The sequence below is a fragment of the Dipodomys spectabilis genome, unplaced genomic scaffold (genome assembly GCF_019054845.1).
Source record: "Dipodomys spectabilis isolate Male_0828 unplaced genomic scaffold, ASM1905484v1 ptg000092l, whole genome shotgun sequence".
Lineage (NCBI taxonomy): Eukaryota > Metazoa > Chordata > Mammalia > Rodentia > Heteromyidae > Dipodomys > Dipodomys spectabilis.
The window spans coordinates 7,952,778-7,972,961 of record NW_024870769.1 but is presented as its reverse complement, the minus strand read 5'-3'; the positions used below and the strand labels follow the sequence as shown (position 1 = coordinate 7,972,961).

The 20,184-nt window shown below is 43.4% G+C and overlaps 1 protein-coding gene across 1 annotated transcript in view; it reads right to left on the bottom strand.

Moving 5' to 3' along the window:
- Mturn (maturin, neural progenitor differentiation regulator homolog) overlaps positions 1-18,397 on the bottom strand; it is a 29,611-nt gene extending 11,214 nt beyond the window's left edge. Inside the window, exons 1-2 of the mRNA XM_042685081.1 lie at positions 18,215-18,397; positions 1,236-1,358 (exon numbers count right to left, since the gene is read on the bottom strand). Coding sequence (XP_042541015.1) covers positions 1,236-1,358; positions 18,215-18,376 — 285 coding nt within the window. The 5' untranslated portion in view covers positions 18,377-18,397. The remainder of the gene's footprint in view (positions 1-1,235; positions 1,359-18,214) is intronic.
- Positions 18,398-20,184: the final 1,787 nt, after the last annotated feature.

Here is a 20,184-nt window from a genome sequence, read left to right as displayed (position 1 = left end):
CTCTGTAAGACTAGCTATTCAGGAAGATGAGAGCTGAGAATTGCAGGTTAAAGCCAGTGTAGAGAGGAAAGTCCACGAGACTCTTATCTCCAATAAACCATTCAAAGAAAAAAAAAGCCAGAAATGGAGCTGTGGCTCATGGGTATCAGTCTCAGCAAAAAAAGAAAGAAAGAAAGAAAGAAGGAAGGAAGGAAGGAAGGAAGGAAGGAAGGAAGGAAGGAAGGAAGGAAGGAAGGAAGGAAGGAAGGAAGGAAGGAAGGAAGGAGAGAAAGAAGAGAAAGAAAGAAAAGAAAATCTCAGGGACAGGATCCAAGCCCTAAGTTCAATCACCAGCATACACACACACACACACACACACACACACACACACCACACACACACACCACACACACATACCACACACACACACACACACACACACACACACAAGTTTTAGAAATGAACACAAATTCTAAAGCAAATACTGTTGAACATACAGGAGTACTTCTGGTGAGCCGAGAACTGAAGCTGCCAGGAATGTTGTAATGCTGGTAATGGCTTTATTCCTCCAATGAGGACAGGAAATCTTCAAAAAGTAAGGTGAATATTCACTTTACATGTCTATCAGTTAGCCTGAAAATAAACTATCAGTTTGCCAGAGAAATACAGATTCTTAAATCCCAAGATATGGAGAGGAAAGAAGCAAACTCTACATCAGGGAAAAGAATAAAGCCAGCATCCAACTTCATCCTTCTCCACACCTAAAAACATGGAGGGATAAACTTAAATAGGTTTTGACAAACCCCACTGTCTTATTATTATTATTATTATTATTGGTACTGCATCTTGAACTCAGGGTCAGACACTGTCCCTTAGCTTTTGCATTCAAGGCTGGCACTCTAGCACTTTAGTCAGACCTCTATTTCCAGCTTTTTTGCTGGCTAATAGGTCTCACAGACTTTCCTACCTGAGCTGATTTCGAAAAAAGATCCTCAGATCTCAGCCTCCTGAGTAGCTAGAATCACAGGTACAAGACAGACTTCCAATATCTCTGAGGCTGTTTACTTCCAACTAACAGGGATTTTCAACTCAAGCAATGCTAGACATAGTCATCACCTCTTCACTCAACAGCTCTAAACACTAGCTGCTATCTTTACATCACATAAAAGAAAAACAATTAGTCATCCCAGGTTTTGCCCTGCCCCAGCCATGGTACAAATCAAATATAACCACCGAAGGGACAAGTGGACACCTACAGGTCTGAAGGACTTGAACACTTTTTCCAAGACTTCATGGAGTGTCTTCTTGCCGCAGGAAGATATGTAATCCTGTGCTAACTGCAAGAAAGGCAGGCAGTCTTCGCTTTCGCTCCACACGTGCTATTCACCCATGCGTGGGCAAAGAGAAAACAAAGACATATAAGTCATTACCATTGGTATGAATACCAAACACCATGCAAAAAAATTTTTTTTAATTTAACATGAGTTTGAAGACATCTTTTATTGTTGTATAATGATATCTATACATTCATTCTTAATTTACATGGTCGGGGACCAGAAAAATGTCAAATCCCCAGAGAACTTTCCAAGATTTTTGGCTCAAAGAAAATCTCACCTGCTCCATCCGCACATCCATTCTTAGGTAAATGAGGGCAGTAGAGAAAGTAATCCTCACTTGTGACTTCTACTGCTCACCTTCTCATAGTGGCTAAAGGTAGTTTAAGCTAAACTAAGTTTAGGCTAAAGGCACTAGTGATTCCTGGTAATCTTAGCTACTCCGGAGGCGGAGACCTAAAGGTCATGATTCAAACACAGCCTCAGCAGAAAAGCCCATAGAAATTCATCTCTAATTAACCAGCAAAAAGCTAGCCTGGAAGCATAAATTAAGCAGTAGAGCACCAGTTGTGAGCAAGAAAGTTGCTCTGCTTCATACCAACACCAAAAAAAAAAGTTTGGAAAGAAAAATCAAAGCTTTTGCCTTCAAGTTTTTTAGTTTTGACTTCAGTGATGTCTATAGGAGTAACAAAACATAGTTTATAACTATGAAGTTGAAACAAGATATTCTTTATGCAGACCAGCCTCTAGCATGATGGTGGTGATCAATTTACTCAGAAATGAAATGAACTTGAAAAAACACAAACTGTCACCAAGACACCGGGAAACAAGGCTTGCTAAAAGCATTATAAGCATTATTTCCCCTTCTATGCTTTAACAGGGCATTCTAGCAGGGTGCTGGTTACAAGCCTGTAATCTTAGCTAATCAGGTGTCTGAGATCTGAGGATTGCAGTTCGAAGCCAGCCCAGCCAGGAACGTCAGTGAGACTCTTATCTCCAACAAACTACTCAGAAAAGGCCAGAAGTGGTACTGTGGCTCAAGTGATAGAGCACTACTTGAACACAAAGAGTCTCAGGGACAGCATCCGGGCCCAGGCCTGAGTTCAAGCCCCAGGATGAGGGGGAAAAAAGCCATTCTACACAAGCATCACTAAACAACATGATGCCTATGAATAAGAGATTAAGTTTAGGTGTCATTTTGTCCATCAGGCTGGGCACTCTTTCTACCTATACTAGCATATCTAAATTAGCATATTTTGCAGACTAGGCAAGCCACTCTTATAATGTTCAAGGACCAGGAATAAACCCAAGAAATAGGCTCAAGTGGTCTGGATATAGAAACACCAACTGTGCAGATCTGACCAGGCAGAAGAATAGAGGTAATGCTACCTGTCAAGTAACAAGTATCCTCTCTGAGTGTGCCAACTGTTGACAGTTCAACACTGGCCCAAACAGTGTTGAACTCTGGTGGAGGGAAAGGTGTTTAGCAGATTAAAAATAAAAACCACAAGGACGAGACAACAGGATATGAACTAAAACCTGTCTGGTGAAGAGGACGTGTATGCTTGTCCCCTCTTTTCATATACCCGATTAGGGCATCACATAGTCTATTGAAGTTTTATTGTGGCCACTCAATAAACACATTTCAGCACCTTCTTTCTCACTACATCTACAACTATAGCTTAGATCCAAGTGAGCATAGCTAGGTGCTAATATGCTATCTTCACATACCCATTATCTGTGTCTCATAGGTATAAAGTTCATTTCCAACACCCTCTGTTCAAACTGCAGACACTTGTCCAGATCCTCCTCTTTGTTGATCTCCCAAAGCCAGCAGCTTCAAAAAAACCCAGCTCAAATATTCGTCCCTACTAATTAGAGACCCTTAAAACTGCCAAGCCACTGAAATGCCACATATGTAATAGTCACATTGTGTGAAAGTCTAATAGTACAAAGTACTTTTATATCCTTTTCCCCATTTGATTCTTAACCAATGGAGACTTATCAAGAACAGCAAAGTCCTACTTGAGTAAATTCTGTTCACTATTTTCATCCTCAAATTTCTAAACTTACAGCATATTTCACATTATTTATACAAATTAAAGGTTGGGGTTAACATCTAGCATCAGACATATTTTAAGCTTTCCCTCCTGGACTTAGTGTGAAGATAAGAGAGAAGGAAAAGATTAAGGCTATCAAGAGCTTAATGCAGTGCTAGGCTTGGCAGGAAGTGTGTATTCATTCAGCAAAGAATGAACAAGCCTACCTTTTTATTACTTTTGTAATTGTAGAGGATGAGTTTGAAGAATGATAACTTTGGCTTTACATCTGCCACAAGGGTAAGGTAACTTCCAGTGACATTCTCCAAAGCAACTTAGATAAAGGTTAACTCAGAAACAGGCAGAAGTATGAAAATTTTGAATACTTTTTTTTAAGCCTTAGATTGTAAAGTAAATAGAATAGTGTATCAGTTAAACTGCAATGGAATCACAATATCTACCACCTGGTGATTAGACTGCTTACTTAGTTGTGTTTCTAGGCATCACTAACCTAATAAATAGATTTTTTTCATGTCTCTATGTCTCATTTATGAATGTATAATGCAGAAGAAAGACTTAAAACCTACAAAAGCAGCCAGGTGCCGGTGGCTCACGCCTTTAATCCTAGCTACTCAGGAGGCTGAGATCTGAGGATCGTGGTCCAAAGCCAGCCTGGGCAAGAAAAGCCATGAAACTTATCTCCAATAAACCATCAGAAAACCAGAAGTGGTGCTGTGGCTCAAATGGTAGAGTGCTAGCCTTGAGCTGAAGAGCTGAGGGACAGGGCCCAGGCCCAGAGTTCAAGCCCCAGCACAGATAAAAACAAATAAACAAATAAACAAAAAACCTACTAAAGCTCCTACTGTCTACATTTACTTCACCTACCTTTCTACCTCAACCTAGCTTCCCAGTTTTGTTGATTTTATGAGTTAATTTTTTAAACTAAATCACTGTCTACATGATGCAAAGAGGGACCCGAAGCTTCAGGCAGGTCAGACAGATTCAAGTGGATATGCCACTTAAAAGACACAACTTAGATCTGGATGCCAGTGGCTCATGCCTATAATCCTAACTACTAAGGAGACTGAGATCTGAGGATCACAGTTCAAAACCAGCCCAGGCAGGAAAGTTTTGAGACTTTTATCTTCAATTAACTACCAAAAAGCCAGAAATGGAGCGAGCTGTGGCTCCAGTGGTAGAATGATAGCCTGGAGCACAAAAGCTCAAGGATAGTATCAAAACCCTGAGTTCAAGCCCCAGAACTGGCATTAAACAAAAAAGACACAACTTACTATCTGGTATTTGTTTTTATATCCATTGTATCTTTTTTCTACTTTTTTCTTTTTTTTTTGGAGGGGGGGTCCAGTCGTGGGGCCTGGACTCTGGACCTGGGCACTGGCCCTCAGCTCTTCAGCTCAAGGCTAGCGCTCTACCACTTGAGCCACAGCACCACTTCCAGCTTTTTTTCTTTTTGCTCAAGTGATGCTGAGGAATCGAACCCAGGGCCTCATGCATGCAAGGCAAGCGCGCTACCACTGAGCCACCTTCCCAGCCCCTCCATTGCATCTTATAACAAAAATTACTTCATTTTATTGAAACTGATTCTTCCCCAATCCAGTCAAGGTAATTGACAGAGCCTGAACACATAAGACCAGAAGGCTTGAAAAGTAATTCAGTCCACAGCTGTGGGGGAAAAAAGAACATCAGGAAAATGATGGGAGGGAAAAAAAAAAAAAGCAAAACAAGGTATAAGGGCCTGGCCACTTGGCTGCAGACAGAGCACAAACTGAGAGCTATGGCTTTCTAAGCAGCCCATATAGACAGCAGCACTGCATTGTGGGGCAGTATCCCCATATAAAACAGATTGGCTCTCTGGGAGCATTAATAGGCAAGGGGCTGATGGGAGAGTGGTATTCTTTTAGGGAAATAGGGACAAGTCTAAAAACCAAAAGTGGCAGAAAGAGTATATTGAAACATAGCCAAAGCTCTTAAAAACATATTTTAGGATCTAATCTCATACACAAACAGGGGTGACTGAAGCCACAGATTCTCGGCTTTAAATGGGAAAATACTTCATGCATAACCAAATATGCCTTTGGCCAGGAAAGAAACTTTAACAGGAATCAGAAAACCTCTGCCCTTGTTAATGGCACAACATGGCCAAGGTGACCCTGGATACTGACTTTCTGATATGGTACTGGAGCAAAGGCAAGCTTCAGACTCCCTGTGATGGCAGGAGAAACAAAGACAGGCTTCAGGAAGTGAAGGACAGCAGCAGTTCCTCAGCTCTGGCCAGCACTGGATAACCTGGAGGCTTATAACAACACAGATGGCCAGGACCAACCTTAGAAGAAGGTTGCTAATAATTTGATTTCCAACAGATTCCCAGTGGTGATCACCCTCTGGGCCTAGGGACAGTTTAAGAACCATAAGTAGAAGTTGGATTAGGAGTTGGGGGGAAGGGTAACATTACATTAAATATCTTCCTAGAAGAATTGAATAATGCCATTACTGACAACAACGAACTCCAGCACTCGCATGGGTAGAAGCTGCAGTGAAGTGGCCTTTATTGTACATCATGGAGTAGTCTGTGCTTCCCTACCAGAAGATGGCTGGTGAAGACTGGGAGGTGAGTGTAGGTCATCTGTGGCCATTTTTTCTGTTAGGTTTGGATGGAGTTTATTATAAAAACTGAACCAGCTAAGATAATATAACCATTTAATCTGCAAATTGGAAAGTGAGAATATTTCTGTTTTCTATAGTGGGAATGAGAATATCTAATTTATTGAGACATGGTATTAGATAGTTAAGCTGTGTGCACACACTGTTCTGAATCCCAAGGTGGCATGCCATTATACTTCCTAGTATTACACTAATGGAATTAGTGACTGTTAGGAACACAGACTGACTTCTGTCAATACTTACCTGAGAAAGGTCACTGCTACCAGTCTCTCTCACTGAAGTGTAGTCAGCCCTCTGTTGTTATAGGTTCTACATCTATGGGTTCAACCTACCTGCAATCAAAATTATTCTCAAAACATTCACCTTGTCTAGGTGCTGGTGGCTCATGCCTATAATCTTAACTTCTCAGTAGGCTGAGATCTGCGGATCATGGTTCAAAGTCAGCCTGAGAAGGAAAGTTTATGAGACTATTAAATCCAATTAACCAGCAAAGCGCCAGAAGTGAAGCTGTGACTCAAGTAGTAGAACACCAGCCTTGAGCATAAAGGCTAAGGGACAGTGCCCAGTGTCTCAGAGTTTGAAGACAGTGTAGATATAATAGAGAGAGTGAAGGTAACCATACAAAAACCAAAACAAAAAAACCAAACCATCAAGCAACAGGAAAGAAGTTTTTAAGAACTTCAGGATTCAACCAGGTGCTGGTAGCTCACACCTATAATCCTATCTACTCAGGTGGCTGAGATCTGAGGATTACAGTTCAAAGCCATCCCCGGCAGGGAAGTCTGTGAAACTCTTATCTACAATAAACTACCAGAAAACCAGAAGTGGCAATGTGGCTCAAGTGGTAGAGCACTAGCCTTGAGCTGAAGAGCTGAGGGACAGTACCCAGGCCCAGAGTTCAAGCCCCACAACCAACCAAAAGAAAAAAAAAAACTTCAGAATCTAATTTGCAGATAATGATAGGTATTGAGGAAGAAGAAAAGCAGACAACTAAGTATATAAAAAAATATATTTAACAGAATTATAGCAGAAATTTCCCAAACATTCAAAAAGAAAAGTCCATCCAGGTACAAGAGGCCTTTAGAACACTCAATTGACAAGACCAGCTCCCACCGTCAGATTGTGATTCAAACTGGTTTAGTAGCAAACAAGGAAAGAAAAGGCTGTCAGAGAGAAAAGACTGATTACATATAAAGGAGAACAGATCAGAATAACTACAAATTTCTCAGCTGAAACTCAAAACACAAGGAGAACTTGGCATGATTTATACTAAGCATTGAATGTGAACAACTATAAACCAAGAATACTGTATCTAGCCAAACTTCCATTCATAACTGAGGGGCAAATGAAAACATTCCATGACAAACTAAAACTGAAGCCATTTATTGCTACCAAACCAGCACTACAGAAGATACTGTCCTACAAACAGAAAACCAACATGAACAAGAAATCAGCAGAGAAAACAGACCCTACCAGATGAGCAGATAGATATAATAAGAACAGAAAAGGCACAAAATATGGGGGGAAGGTGTAACATGAAAGAAATTATCACATACTTCTCAATTCTAACACTTTATATTAATGGGCTCAATTCTGTAATCAAAAGATAGACGGTAGCATTACTCTTTGGTCACATCCCTGCTAGCATCTGTTGTTAGATTTCTTGATTATGGTACTTGTTGGTGGGAGTGTAAACTTGTTCAACCACTCTGGAGGGCAGTGTGGAGGTTCCCCAAAAAACTATACATAGACCTCCCCTGTGACCCAGCAATCCCACTTCTGGGAATCTACCCAAATGTCCACAAACAAGGCCACACTAAACCCACCAGTAGAACAATGTTCATTGCAGCATTTTTTACCATAGCCAAGATATGCACCCAACCCAAATGCCCCTCAGTAGATGAATGGATCAAGAAAATGTGGTATATATACACAATGGAATTCTATGCTTCCATCAGAAAGAATGACATTGTTCCATTCATAAGGAAATGGAAAGACTTGGAAAAAATTATATTAAGTAAAGTAAGCCAGACTCAAAGAAAAACAGGTCACATGATCTCCCTTATCTGTAAGAACTAAAATATGTAGAAGATACTCTTAACAGGGGATCTCAAGATCCCAAATGCTTAGTGCAAAAGACTATATATAATGAAGCATATTAACACAAACTCCAACTTTTGGAAAAGAGAGGCTCTCATTAGACCCTGTATACAGTTCATTCTTTTTCTCTATTGTTGTTTTTTTTCCACCTGGTTTCTCTCATTTGCAATAATTAGTATATGTCTAGGATAATCCTATCAAATGAGCAGAAAAGCTTAAAAGTTATGTATACATGACCATATAAAATGATGCTAAGCAAAATGAACCCCAAGATATGGACACAAGTGGTTCTTGTTGTTGTTGTTGTTTTTAATGTACTATGTAATTGTTTTGTTTCCTTTGTATGTTCCTCCCCCTATGGCATAGCTCCTGTTGTCACTGTATTTGATATTGGTACCCTGCATCTTGTATATACATTTGTCCAATTTGGGGACACAGGATGACCCATTGCAACACTGATACCCACAAGACACTATATTGGAAATGAAATTTACAACTTCAGGGGTGGGAGGTAGGGAAGAGTGAGAGAGGTTGGGGAGGGAAGGAATAGTGGGAGAACAACAAAGGAGGGAGTAACAATTCTCAAAAAGAAATTACTCATTACTTTACTCATATAATCGTAACTCCTCTGTACAGCATTCCTTACAATAAAAGAAAACTTAAGAAAATATATAGGGTGGCTAGTTCAATTAAAAGGGTAAAGGCATAGGATGGGTGGTTGAATCAAAAAGGAAATGGCATAGAGTAGCTGGTTGAATCAAAAGGCAAGACCCACCCATCCACCAAGAAGAGACACCTCTAGCTGGCAAAAACAAGTAACAGCTTCAGGTGAAAGGCAAACCTTTATACCAATAAATTGGAGATTCCAGCAGAAATGGATGTATTCCTGGAGACCATCAATATACCTAAACTGAACCCAGAAGACAGAAAACAAATAAATCCATAACAAGCAATGGAATGGCAATAAAAGTCCTCCCATCTAAGAAAATCCCAGACATGGTGTATTTAGAGCTGAATCCTTTAATACCTTCAAAGGAGAACTAACACCAATCCTCTTCAAATTCCTTAATGAAATAGGAAGGGAAGGATCACTACCAAACTCAGTCTATGAAGTCAGCATTATACTCATCCCCAAACCAGACAGGGACCAATCAAAGAAAGGGAACTATAGATGTATCTCTTTGATGAATATATATGTAAAACTTCTCAATAAAATTCTGGCTAACTGAATTCAACAACTAACCAAGAAAATCATACACTATGAACAACAGAATTCATCCCAGGATTCCACAAATGGTTTAGCATATATAAATCAATAAATGTAATACAACACATCAACAGAGGTAAGGTAAGAACCACACAATTATGCCAACAGATGCAGAAAAATCTTTTGACATGATCCAACACTCCTGTATGATAAAATCTCTGGAGAAGTTAGGAATACATGGAGCTTTCCTGAATATAATAAAGGTTGTATATGACAAACACACAGTTAACATTATTATTTATAGTGAAAATCTAAAACCACTCCCTCCAAATTCAGGAGTGAGACAATAATGTCCACTCTCTCCACTCCTCTTCAATATACTACTAGAGCTCCTATCAAACAATAAGGTGAGACAAAAACATAAAGAGAATACAAATAGAGAAGGAAGAAATAAAACTATCCCTTTTTACAGATGACATGATTCTGTACTTAAAGGGCTCTATAGACTCCTCCCCAAGATACTAGAGCTTATCGAAAACATTGGTAAAATAGTAGTTTATAAAATCAAGTCACATAAATCAGCAGCCTTTCTGTACGCCAACAAGAGTAGCAAGACCAAAGTCAAGAAAGCAACTCCATTTGTGATAACCTTAAAAAAATTAAATACTTAGGAATTAACCAAAGACATAAATAATCTGTATAGTAAAAACTTTCAAAAAATAAAGAAGGAAATTAAAGAATATTTATGGAAATGGAAAGACCTTCCATGCTCCTGGAAGAATTAACACTGTGAAAATGCAATACTACCCAAAGCAATCTACAAATTCCATGTAATACCTATCAAAATACCAACATCATTCTTCAATGAGATAGTGGAAGCAATCCAAAAATTCATTTAGAACAACAAAAGACCTCAAAAAATAAAAAAAGACCTCAAATAGCAAAAGCAATCCTTAGCCAGCAGAATGGTGCTGAAGGAATAATGATACCAAAATTCAAACTCTATTACAAAGCCATAGTAATGAAAACAAGTTGATACTGGCACAAAAACAGGTCTAAAGACCAATGGAACAGAATATAAGATCCTGAAATACACCCACAGACCTACAGCCATTTAATATTTGATAATAGAGACAAATACATAGGCTGGAAGAAAAACAGCCGCTTCAACAAATGGCACTGGCAAAACTTGATATCCACATGTAGAAAACTGAAACTAGGTCTTTGTATATCACCTTGCACCAGCACAAATTTAAAAAGATTAAAGACCTCAGTGTAAGACCTGGAACCATGCAACTATTATAGGAAAAAGTAAGGGAAACATTATAGGAAAAAATAAGGGAAACATTAGGGCTCCTAAGCACAGAATGAAAACATTCTGAGTAAAGAACTAGAAGCACAGTAAATCAATGAAAGACAGGAGAAATGGGACTACATCAAACTAAAGAGTTCCTCTATGTCAAAGGACATAGCCAACAAGCTAAAAAGACTACAGAATATAAGACAATTTTTGCCAGCTACACATCAAACAATGGCCTAATATCCAGAATATATAGGAAACTTTAAAAAATAAACCCTCATAAAATCAACAGCCCAATTAATAAATGGATTAGTGAACTAAAGAGAGTCTTCTCAGAAGAAAAAAAATGGCAAATAGACACATGAATGAATGTTAAAAATCTCTGGCCATACAGAAAATGCAGCCAGGTGCCAGTGGCTCATGCCTATTATACTAGCTACTCAGGAGGCTGAAATCTGAGGATTGTGGTTCAAAGCCAACCCAAGCAGGAAAGTCCAATTAACCAACAGAAACCTGGAAGTGGTGCTGTGGCTCAAGTGGTAGAGTGCTCGCCTTGAGCTGAAGAGCTCAAGGACAGCACCCAGGCCCAGAGTTCAAGCCCTATGACCAACAAAAAAGAAAAAGAAAATACAAATCAAAACAACATTGAAATTACAACTCACCCCGGCTAGAACAGCCATTATCAAGAAAACCAACAATAACAGATGATGGGAATGATGTGGCCAAAAGGGAAATCAACTGTTAGCAGGAATGTAAACTTGCTCAACTACTCTGGAAAGCAGCAAGGAGGTTCCACAAAAAAAATTAAACATAAAACTATCCTTTAATCCAGCAATTCACTCTTGGACATTTACCCAAAAGATTACAAGCCAGGATACAGTAAAGTTACTAGCACAACCATGTTCACTGAAGCACTATTCATCATAGACAAGGTATGGAATCAGCCCAAATGCCCCCTCAGTGGACCAATGGAGCATGAAAATGTGGTCTATATACCCAGTGAAAATTTATTTGCCTATTAAAAAGAATGATATTATACCATTTGTAAAGAAATAGACTTGTAAAAAATTATGTTAAGCAAAGTAAATCAGTCCCAGAGAAATAAAGGACCCATGTTTTCCCTTATATTTGGAAGCTAGATTTAGCTAACAAACTCATAAGAAAATATGTTATGTGGTATGCAAGTGTATACAAATGTATTAACTAAATTTAGTAGACTCAGGGGAGATCTCAAATAATGTAGTTCCTTAGAAGGGAAAAATCAAAGTTCAGAAAAATAAACCACTAGGAAATAGGGACTCAAAAGAGATGGGGTGGGGTCTAGGGAAAAGGGGCAAATGAATGAAGAGAAGAAGGGGTAAATACAGACAAGAACCCAATGTATATCCTACAAAATTGGGAACAGTGAGGGAAGGGGTGGGTTGGGATGGATGGCTGTTGGAAAGGGTGACATTGACAAAGTTATATTGTATTCAGTAACTGCTTTGTTAAACAGCAGTTTCTTTATACAACTACTTAAATAATAAATATTTAAAAATGAATAATAGAGAAATTATATATATGTATACATATAAACATATATAAAGTCAAATAATATAGTTTTTCTATAGCCTTTGTGTGTGTGTGTGTGTGTGTGTGTGTGTGTGTGTGTGTGTGTATGTCAATCCTGGGCTTGAACTCACGGCTTCATGTTCTTGGTTAGCTTTTTCACTCAAGGCTGGATCTCTACCACTGAGCCATTCTTTTTTTTCTTTGTCGGTAGTGGGGCCTGAACTCTAGGCCTGGGCACTGTCCCTCAGCTCTTCAGCTCAAGGCAAGCACTCTATCACTTGAGCCACAGTGCCACTTCTGGCTTTTTCTGCTTATGTGGTGCTGAGGAATCGAACTCAAGGCCTTATGCATGCAAGGCAAGCGCTGTACACTGAGCCACCTTCCCAGCCCTGAGCCACACTTTTTGCTGGTTAGAGATAAAAGTTTCTTGGATTTATCTGCCCAGGCTGGCTTTGAAGCATGATCCTCAGATCTTAGCCTCCTGAGGTGTGAGCCACTGGTGTCTGGCACCAGAGACTTTTTCTTCAAAAATATCACAATTATTGTCTATGTTTCTGTATGAGGGATGAAATGATACAAAAAACTGGATCCAAACACATTTCTGATGGGTTTATAGAAAAGCTATTAACAAGGAAGCAAACTGGTCCACAAGCATTAGGACTTGGGCTTGGTGACTGATTACAGAGCAGGATTTGTATATTACAGCTGCTATTCCCATATTCAAAAACACACCCTGTGAACATACCTGCCTAGGTGTGCACTTCACAGTCACACAAGTGCTTACTTACATCCCTCACTTATTCGTCCTACACTTCACTTATTTGTCCTAATAATCTTCAAGAAACTTCCAAGTTGCAGAAAAGGGGGAGCATTCAGCCTGTCTGTGAGCTCCCAGTCCCTCTGCCAGAGCCATTGAGCCTTTCCTGCCACCTGCAGAGTCTGCTTTATGCCCACAGCCCTTCTATCCCAGAAATGACTCTGCCCAGAGACCCTAGTCAGGGTGGCAGGTTGGAAAGTGGTGGAATGGTGGAGGTGGCATAAGGAAAGGGTATGCCAGGAACCCAGGAGCTGCCAAGTGGACAATCAAAAGAAGTCCTTGTTCCTTGGCCTATGAAGCTATTGGTCTGACCTTGTGTTCACCCACACTGCATGATGAGGGAAGAAGCCTCTGGGCTGGGGATCAAGTCTTGCATGATCCCTTACTGACTGAACTCAGCTGTCTCATCTGTAAAATGGGAAGAAGATGGTGCATGCCTATAATTCCAGCAGCGCAGGAGGCAGGAAGATGAGTCTGAAGTGAAGTAACAGCCTGTCTAAACACATGCACACCAAATAAATAAGCAAAATGGAGGTGAGAACACCTACCTCACAGAATTACTTTGTCCTTTTCTTTTTTGGTCTGGGGATCAAACCCAGGGTGTTACACTTGCTAGGCAAGCACTGTGCCACTGAGCCACATCCCAGTCCCTCACAGAATTTTTGAGGGTCAATAAGAAGTCACCCTTAAATTTTATCTGGATTGGGTGTCCCATTGTAATCTATGTGATGATACGTGTATAGTATAGGGCTAGGTTCAGGCTGCTTTACCACTTCATCACAGTGAAACAGTCAGTAAATCCCAATGTGCCTCAGTTTCCTTATCTGCAAAATAGGGATCCAGTACCTTATGAGATTGCTAAGATTCAATCAATTCATATATGTAAAGTACCTGGAACTGTGTCTGATATGTAGTAAACTAGACATAAGTAGTAGTTCTTCAAAGCGATCTTCTGTAAGTTTAATAGACTATTACTCATTCTTTCTTTCCTAAAACCTGTGCTGAGCACATGTCACTTACCTGATACTGTTCAAGCTACTGAGACCCAGTGAGGAAGATAGGTCTCCCAAGGAGCTTACAGTTCCGTGAGCAAAGTAGAAAATAAAATAGAGAGACTATCCAGAGCTATAAGAATAAGAAAAGGCAAGCTGAGAGAGGGTGAAGTCTTCCAAGCCTAAATAGCATAAAGGAGCCAGCTATGTAAGATTTGAGGCAAATGTGGTCCAGAGAATAGCAAATGCAAAGGCCCTGGGAGAGGAATGAGAGAATGCAGAACCAATGAGAGAGCCAGAAAAGCTAGTGTGGTGGGATAAGGCAAGCAGAGGGGAATGGACCAAGATGAGTGCAAATACGGCATGAGATAATAATCTGAGAGCTTGAGGTCAGGGTAAGAACCTGACTTTTATTGCAAAAAGAATGAGAAGTTAGCTAGGATGAGGGAGGAAGGGAGAGAAGATCTCCACCAGCACAACCACTATTGACATCTTCGATTTTATACAGATCAAGATCACATTTTAAATAGCTGCAAACAACAGAACTAGACAGGTTGATTGAGGGGAGGGTGGCTTAGACTAGAGTGACAATATGAGAGGAAAACAACTGGATGATACATGTGCTCTGGAGATGACTCCAGTAGAAGTCTGATGTGTTGGGAAAGGATGGTAAAGTGACTTAAGGGTGTCTCCTTTACTTTTGGCTGGAGCCAAGTAGATAGTAACAGCATGTACTAGATGTTAGTAATAATATGCATTATATACCAATATGCATATGTGATCATATGCATAACATTATAACAAGATGGCTGTGCTCCCAAGCAGCCCTTCCAGATACTCCCTGATACCATCATCCCAACTTTAAGCCCTGACCTAAACTAACTATTAAGAAAGTAGGAGGTCTGGGAAAGTGGTTCAGTAGTAGAGTGCCTGTCTAGTCTGCATAAAGCCTTGGATTTGATTTCTCAGTACCTCGTAAACAGGAAAAGCCAGAAATGGCTCTGTAGCTTAAGTGGTAGAGTGCTAGCCTTGTGCAAAAGAAGTTCAGAGACAGGGCTCAGGCCCTGAATTCAAGCCCTAGGACTGGAAGGAAGAGAGGAAGAGAGGAAAGGAAGGAAGAGAGGAAAGGAAGGAAGAGAGGAAAGGAAGGAAGGAAGGAAGGAAGGAAGGAAGGAAGGAAGGAAGGAAGGAAGGAAGGATGGGAGGGAGGGAGGGAGGGAGGGAGAGAGGGAGAGAGGGAGGGAGGGAAGGAGGAAAGGGAGGGAGGGAAGGAATGAAGGAAGGAAAGTTTGAAGGAAGGAAGGAAAAAAGAAAAAGAAAGAATGAAAGAGAAAGAAAGAGAAAAGAGGGAGGGAGGGAGGAAGAAAAGGAAGAAAGGAAGGAAGGAAGGAAGGAAGGAAGGAAGGAAGGAAGGAAGGAAGGAAGGAAGGAAGGAAGGAAGGGAAGAAAGGGAAGAAAGGAGAGATAGGTAGGGAGGGAGGGACAGAGGGAAGAAAGAGGGAGAAAGGGAGGAAGAGAAGGAAGGAAGGAAGAAAGGAAGGAAAGAAGGGGATATGAAAGTCATAAAACAGGGGACTTTGATAACTTCCCTAAGCAAACAGATGGGAAGCTGGGATGTCTGACCAGTCTATGCTCCCAGCTACTACCCACCACTATCTCTTAGCTGAGTAAAATGACCCCTGAAGCCTAAGTGCTATTTATATATTAAGTAGTCCTGACCCAACAAGGAATAAATGGCTAAAAATGCTTGTTGAATGAAAAAAATGACATGAAAATACTTTGTGAATTGAGAGATGCTACGTAATCTTCTTGCTAACACACCTTTCAAATAATAGGGATTCCACTTAGCTCAAATTCCTCTATAACAAATTTTCCTGGGTAGAAGCCAGGCAACAAATCAGTACACTTACTAGACACATAGCAGCAGCTTTTCACACATGACTTGGGGCAGTTTGAAGAAGTTGAGCTAAATAAATTACCTGTTGGTTAAGAAAATGAGAGCTGGCATCTTTTCCATGATGGCCAACAGAAACTGAAAAATTTCTAGTCCACCCAAGGAATGATCTGACCTATCTTCTTTTGCCCTTACCTATTCAACTTAAATGGTCAGCGCACACTTTCCATATGGGTGGCTTAGATAAAGAAAGCTTGAGTGGTGGTTTAGTGTATGTCTTCCAGGAATGGGAATAGCTCTGTGTCTTCCTCGGAATATGTATCCTCTTTAGAGTCATGTCCCCTACAGTCCCAGAAAGTACACTGTATGGAGGAACTCTCTCTATAAAGCCCATGTAGTCCAGACTCTTGCCCTGCTAGCCAGAGTGCTGGCACACTAAGGAGACCCAGAGGCCAGGAGACTCTCACACAGGACCTTAGTATCTTCTCTACTATCTGGGGCTTTCTCACAATTTTGCAATGGAATGAAACCCTTTCTGACCATTCCCGCTCCTCCCAATAATAACAGTTCTTTAAGTAGCTGAACTGTACTTGCATGAACCAGTATGCTGCTCTTCCAAGCATCCTGTGAATACACCACCACCACCCGTTTTATAGTTAAGAAAACAGAGGCTATTACAGAGAGATAAGCTCTGAAGTCTGGGAAAACAATGTCTCTGAATCCCAAATGTGTGCAGTCCTGGCATCAGAGACTGCTAGGTGCTGATACCACCAAATTGACTGTATAGATGAGGAACTTGAGCTCAAAAGAAGGCTGCTGGCCAGTCACACAGCCAGAATTCATGTCCGACTGTCACTCAAAGCAAAGCCATCCCCCTGCCAGAGAGTGGCAAGGATAAGATTCTTTCTCTCCGTAGGACGGAGGCTGGGGAGGGAGTGGTAGGAGGAGCATGCTTTTCTGAACAGTCATGGTCAGTAAGGGAGGGCTTCTCCCCTGCCTTTGAGAAGGAATGCCTTGTGTCTCTGATTCCTCCTCCAAAGTCCCATTTGTGGCCAGGCCTGAGGCGTGGGGGTGGGAGACCCAGGCCCAGCTTTGTCTCACCCCCACCCCCACCCCACCCCTCACCCCAACCTGCGGATCCAGCACCAGGCCATGTAATCAGAGCTGCACCTCCATCTGCAGAAGTGGCAGCAGCAACTGCCGGCTCCAGGCTTGGGACCACAGAGTAACCTGAGTCCACTGCCTCCTCCATCTTACATTTGGGGGGCGTTATTTCTGTGCTTATACACACTCCACGGAGCGCCCAGCATATCCATTCATTCTCCTTACTCCCCATCCCAACTCCTCTGCCCTCCTACAATACCTCCCTAAACTAACAGCCCCAAGAAGGCATGAGCTTTAAAGCAGAGTTTGGACACTGCCATTCCGGGCCTTTCTGGGGCTGGGGGTAATCTCCCCCTCCACACACACTCGTCCTGTGGAAGAGCTTGAGGGTTTGGCAGAACCACAGACATCTGGCCATACCAAAGCTGCCCAGACCACGCAGCTTGCTGGCAGCTCACAGAGAAGCAAGGGAAGGGCAGGGTAAAAAAAAGAAAAATAGGCGTGCCCGAAAGCGTGTGTGTGTGTGTGTGTGTGTGTGTGTGTGTGTGTGTGTGTGTGTGTGTGTGTTTGGGGACATATGCGCACGCGCGCGTGCGGTTTTTTTTTTTTTTTTTTAAGATCCAGGGTGTAATTTTTGCAAGGTCCAGGAGATCCGGATTCGCCAGAATGGACCCGGGCTTTGTGTGGTCCCAACAGGCAAGGCAGGGAGCAATCCCGAGGGGAGGGCGCTCCCGAGTTGTGTCTGGCTTCCCTGGGAGGGAAACGGGATTTCCCCATCCGGGCGGGACGCCCAGGTGCCCAAGGCGCAGGACTCCGAATCCTAAAGGAGCGACCACAGCGCGCCCGGAGCGCACAGCCCCAGCGCGCTCCCAGCCGAGCCCGGAGCGCGGGGAGCCGTCCCCGGAAACCAGTGCCAGCGCGGAGGGGCGGTGGTGAGGGATGGGCTGCCGGGGGGGACACACCCCGCCTGCCTCCGTCTCGGCCCAGCTCCCAAGATCTAAGGGCGCCTCCCACCGCCCTCCTCCCTTGGCCCACAGGGACACTGACATCACCCCCATCCCCTCCAGCTGCCTGGAGCCTCCCAGACCCAACGAACAGCCGCGGGGTGCCCGGCGACAGCGGGGTACGCCCCTCCAGCCGGCGGTCACGGCAGCTCGGGAGCCGATCCCCCCCCCTCCGCCCTCCCTTCCCCGACCCCCACCCCCAGGCACTCACAAAATTGTCTCCGCAGCCGTTGTCGGGGCACAGCACGTAGAAGGAGACGCCGGGGTCGGCGTAGAAATCCATGCGGTGCTCGGTCTCCTCGGTGGCGATGAGCTCGAAGGGCGTGTGCGAACACCATTTCTCCGCAACGTCGGCCAGCTGCTGGAAATCCATCGCGGCCCGCGGCGCCCGCGCCTCCCCGCGCTCCGCGCTCCCCCGCCGCCGCGGACGGGCCGCACCGCACGGCCGCCCAGCAGGGCCGAGTCCCGCGTCCCGCCTCCTCCGGGCTCCCGGGTGGCGCCGGCGGGGACTGTTTACACGCGGAGTGAAATGGGGGCGAGCGGCGGCGGCGGCGGCGGCCCGGGCCCTCGCCGCGCCCGCCTGCCCGCCCCGCGGCCCCGCCTGCGCCCCGCCCTCCCGCCCCCTCGGGCCGCCCCGCGGGGCTCGGGACCGGGAGCGTGCGGCGTGCGCCCCGGGGCGGCGGCTCCCAGGCTCTGGATCCCCCTCCCTCCCCCTCTACCCCTGCTTACCTCTTTAATTTTGAAACCTAGCGGAAGCACCCAGAGCCACTCCCCCCTTCCCGCCACTCCCCCCCACCCCACCCGTGCGCCAACCCCGGCTGCTCGGCCCGTGACGTCATGGGCCCCCCCATCAACCCTGACGTCACGGCGCGGGCCCAGCACCCCGCCGCAGGGTGGGTTACAGAGAAGTGGGGCCCCACCTCCTCCCCGCCCTCCCGCACCCCGTTTCCGTTTAAGCGGAGTTAGCCTGTTGAGTGTTCCACCACCCTACCCACCCCCCCCCCCCACACACACCCCGAACTCCACCGAAATGCGAGGGGAGCCGACAGATGGACAAACAACTTGGATCTTCTCTGAGGCTCCCAGTGGAGAAGCTGGGAAAAGCTAAAGGGAAAGGAGCTTTCCTTTTCTTTTTCAGAAACTAAAATACTATAGTTGTTGTTTTTTAAGTGTCTTCTTTAATGCGTTTGCCACGGATGGGACTTCAGTCCATTTTTACAAAGATCTGAGCTAGCTATACTGTTGAGCTTGAATTCATACTGTATAAAATCGTTCACTGCTGCTTCGGAAGACAAAAATTCCCACCCCCTTTTGATAGCGGAGGACGGAACCCTGAGCCTTGTGCACATCCTCCACTAGTGAGCTACAGCCTTAGCCCCTGGAGAAGTTCCTTGGATACACAGCCCAGAGATTGCACCTGTTGAATGGTCAGTGGCTGCTGTATACCAGACAAGCATTGCTGGATTGCAGAAAATGCATTGGAGTCCTTGCCAGCAAGACTCAAATGACTACCAGCAGAGACATGTTAAATAGCATTCATAGCATTTATCTTTAAAGTATGTCTTCTGGATGAGACACCAGATGCTGGCACTGAGGCTATAAATACAAGTAATAACTGTTTCCACCCTCAGTGAACTGGGAGATAGTCAAGGGATATTTATGACACCGTGAATCCAGTGAATACATCCTTTGCTCTGCAGAATAGATATGACTATAGATAGTTGTCTGCTTGGCACATTTCTGGAATAGGAATTCTCTTTCGATTTATTCCTCTATGTGAATCAAAACTATATTCCTCCAAAGCTGCTCCAAAGAGATCCTGAGCAATGCATGTTTTCCAATTTTTGTCCAGTTGGGAGCTTTCCTTACCTAGAAATTCACGCCAGCAGAACAATGTTCTAATGCCACCTGCCTTCCTTTGAAACAATTTAGTTACTGAGTATTTATGTAAGGAGCATCTACTGGATATCAGAAAAAGATGCACAAGGCCCAGCTTTGTCATTAAGGAATTTACAGTTTGAAGTAGGCAGGATCTTAATACGGTCGGTCCTGGTTATTCAATCACATGAATCACCGTGCTGCTGTCAGTGATTTCAAAGACATAATTAGGGTCCTAAATCAACTGACCTTAAGATAGAGAAATTGTAAGTAGTGGGCAATCTTTAAAGAGACTCTTTGATT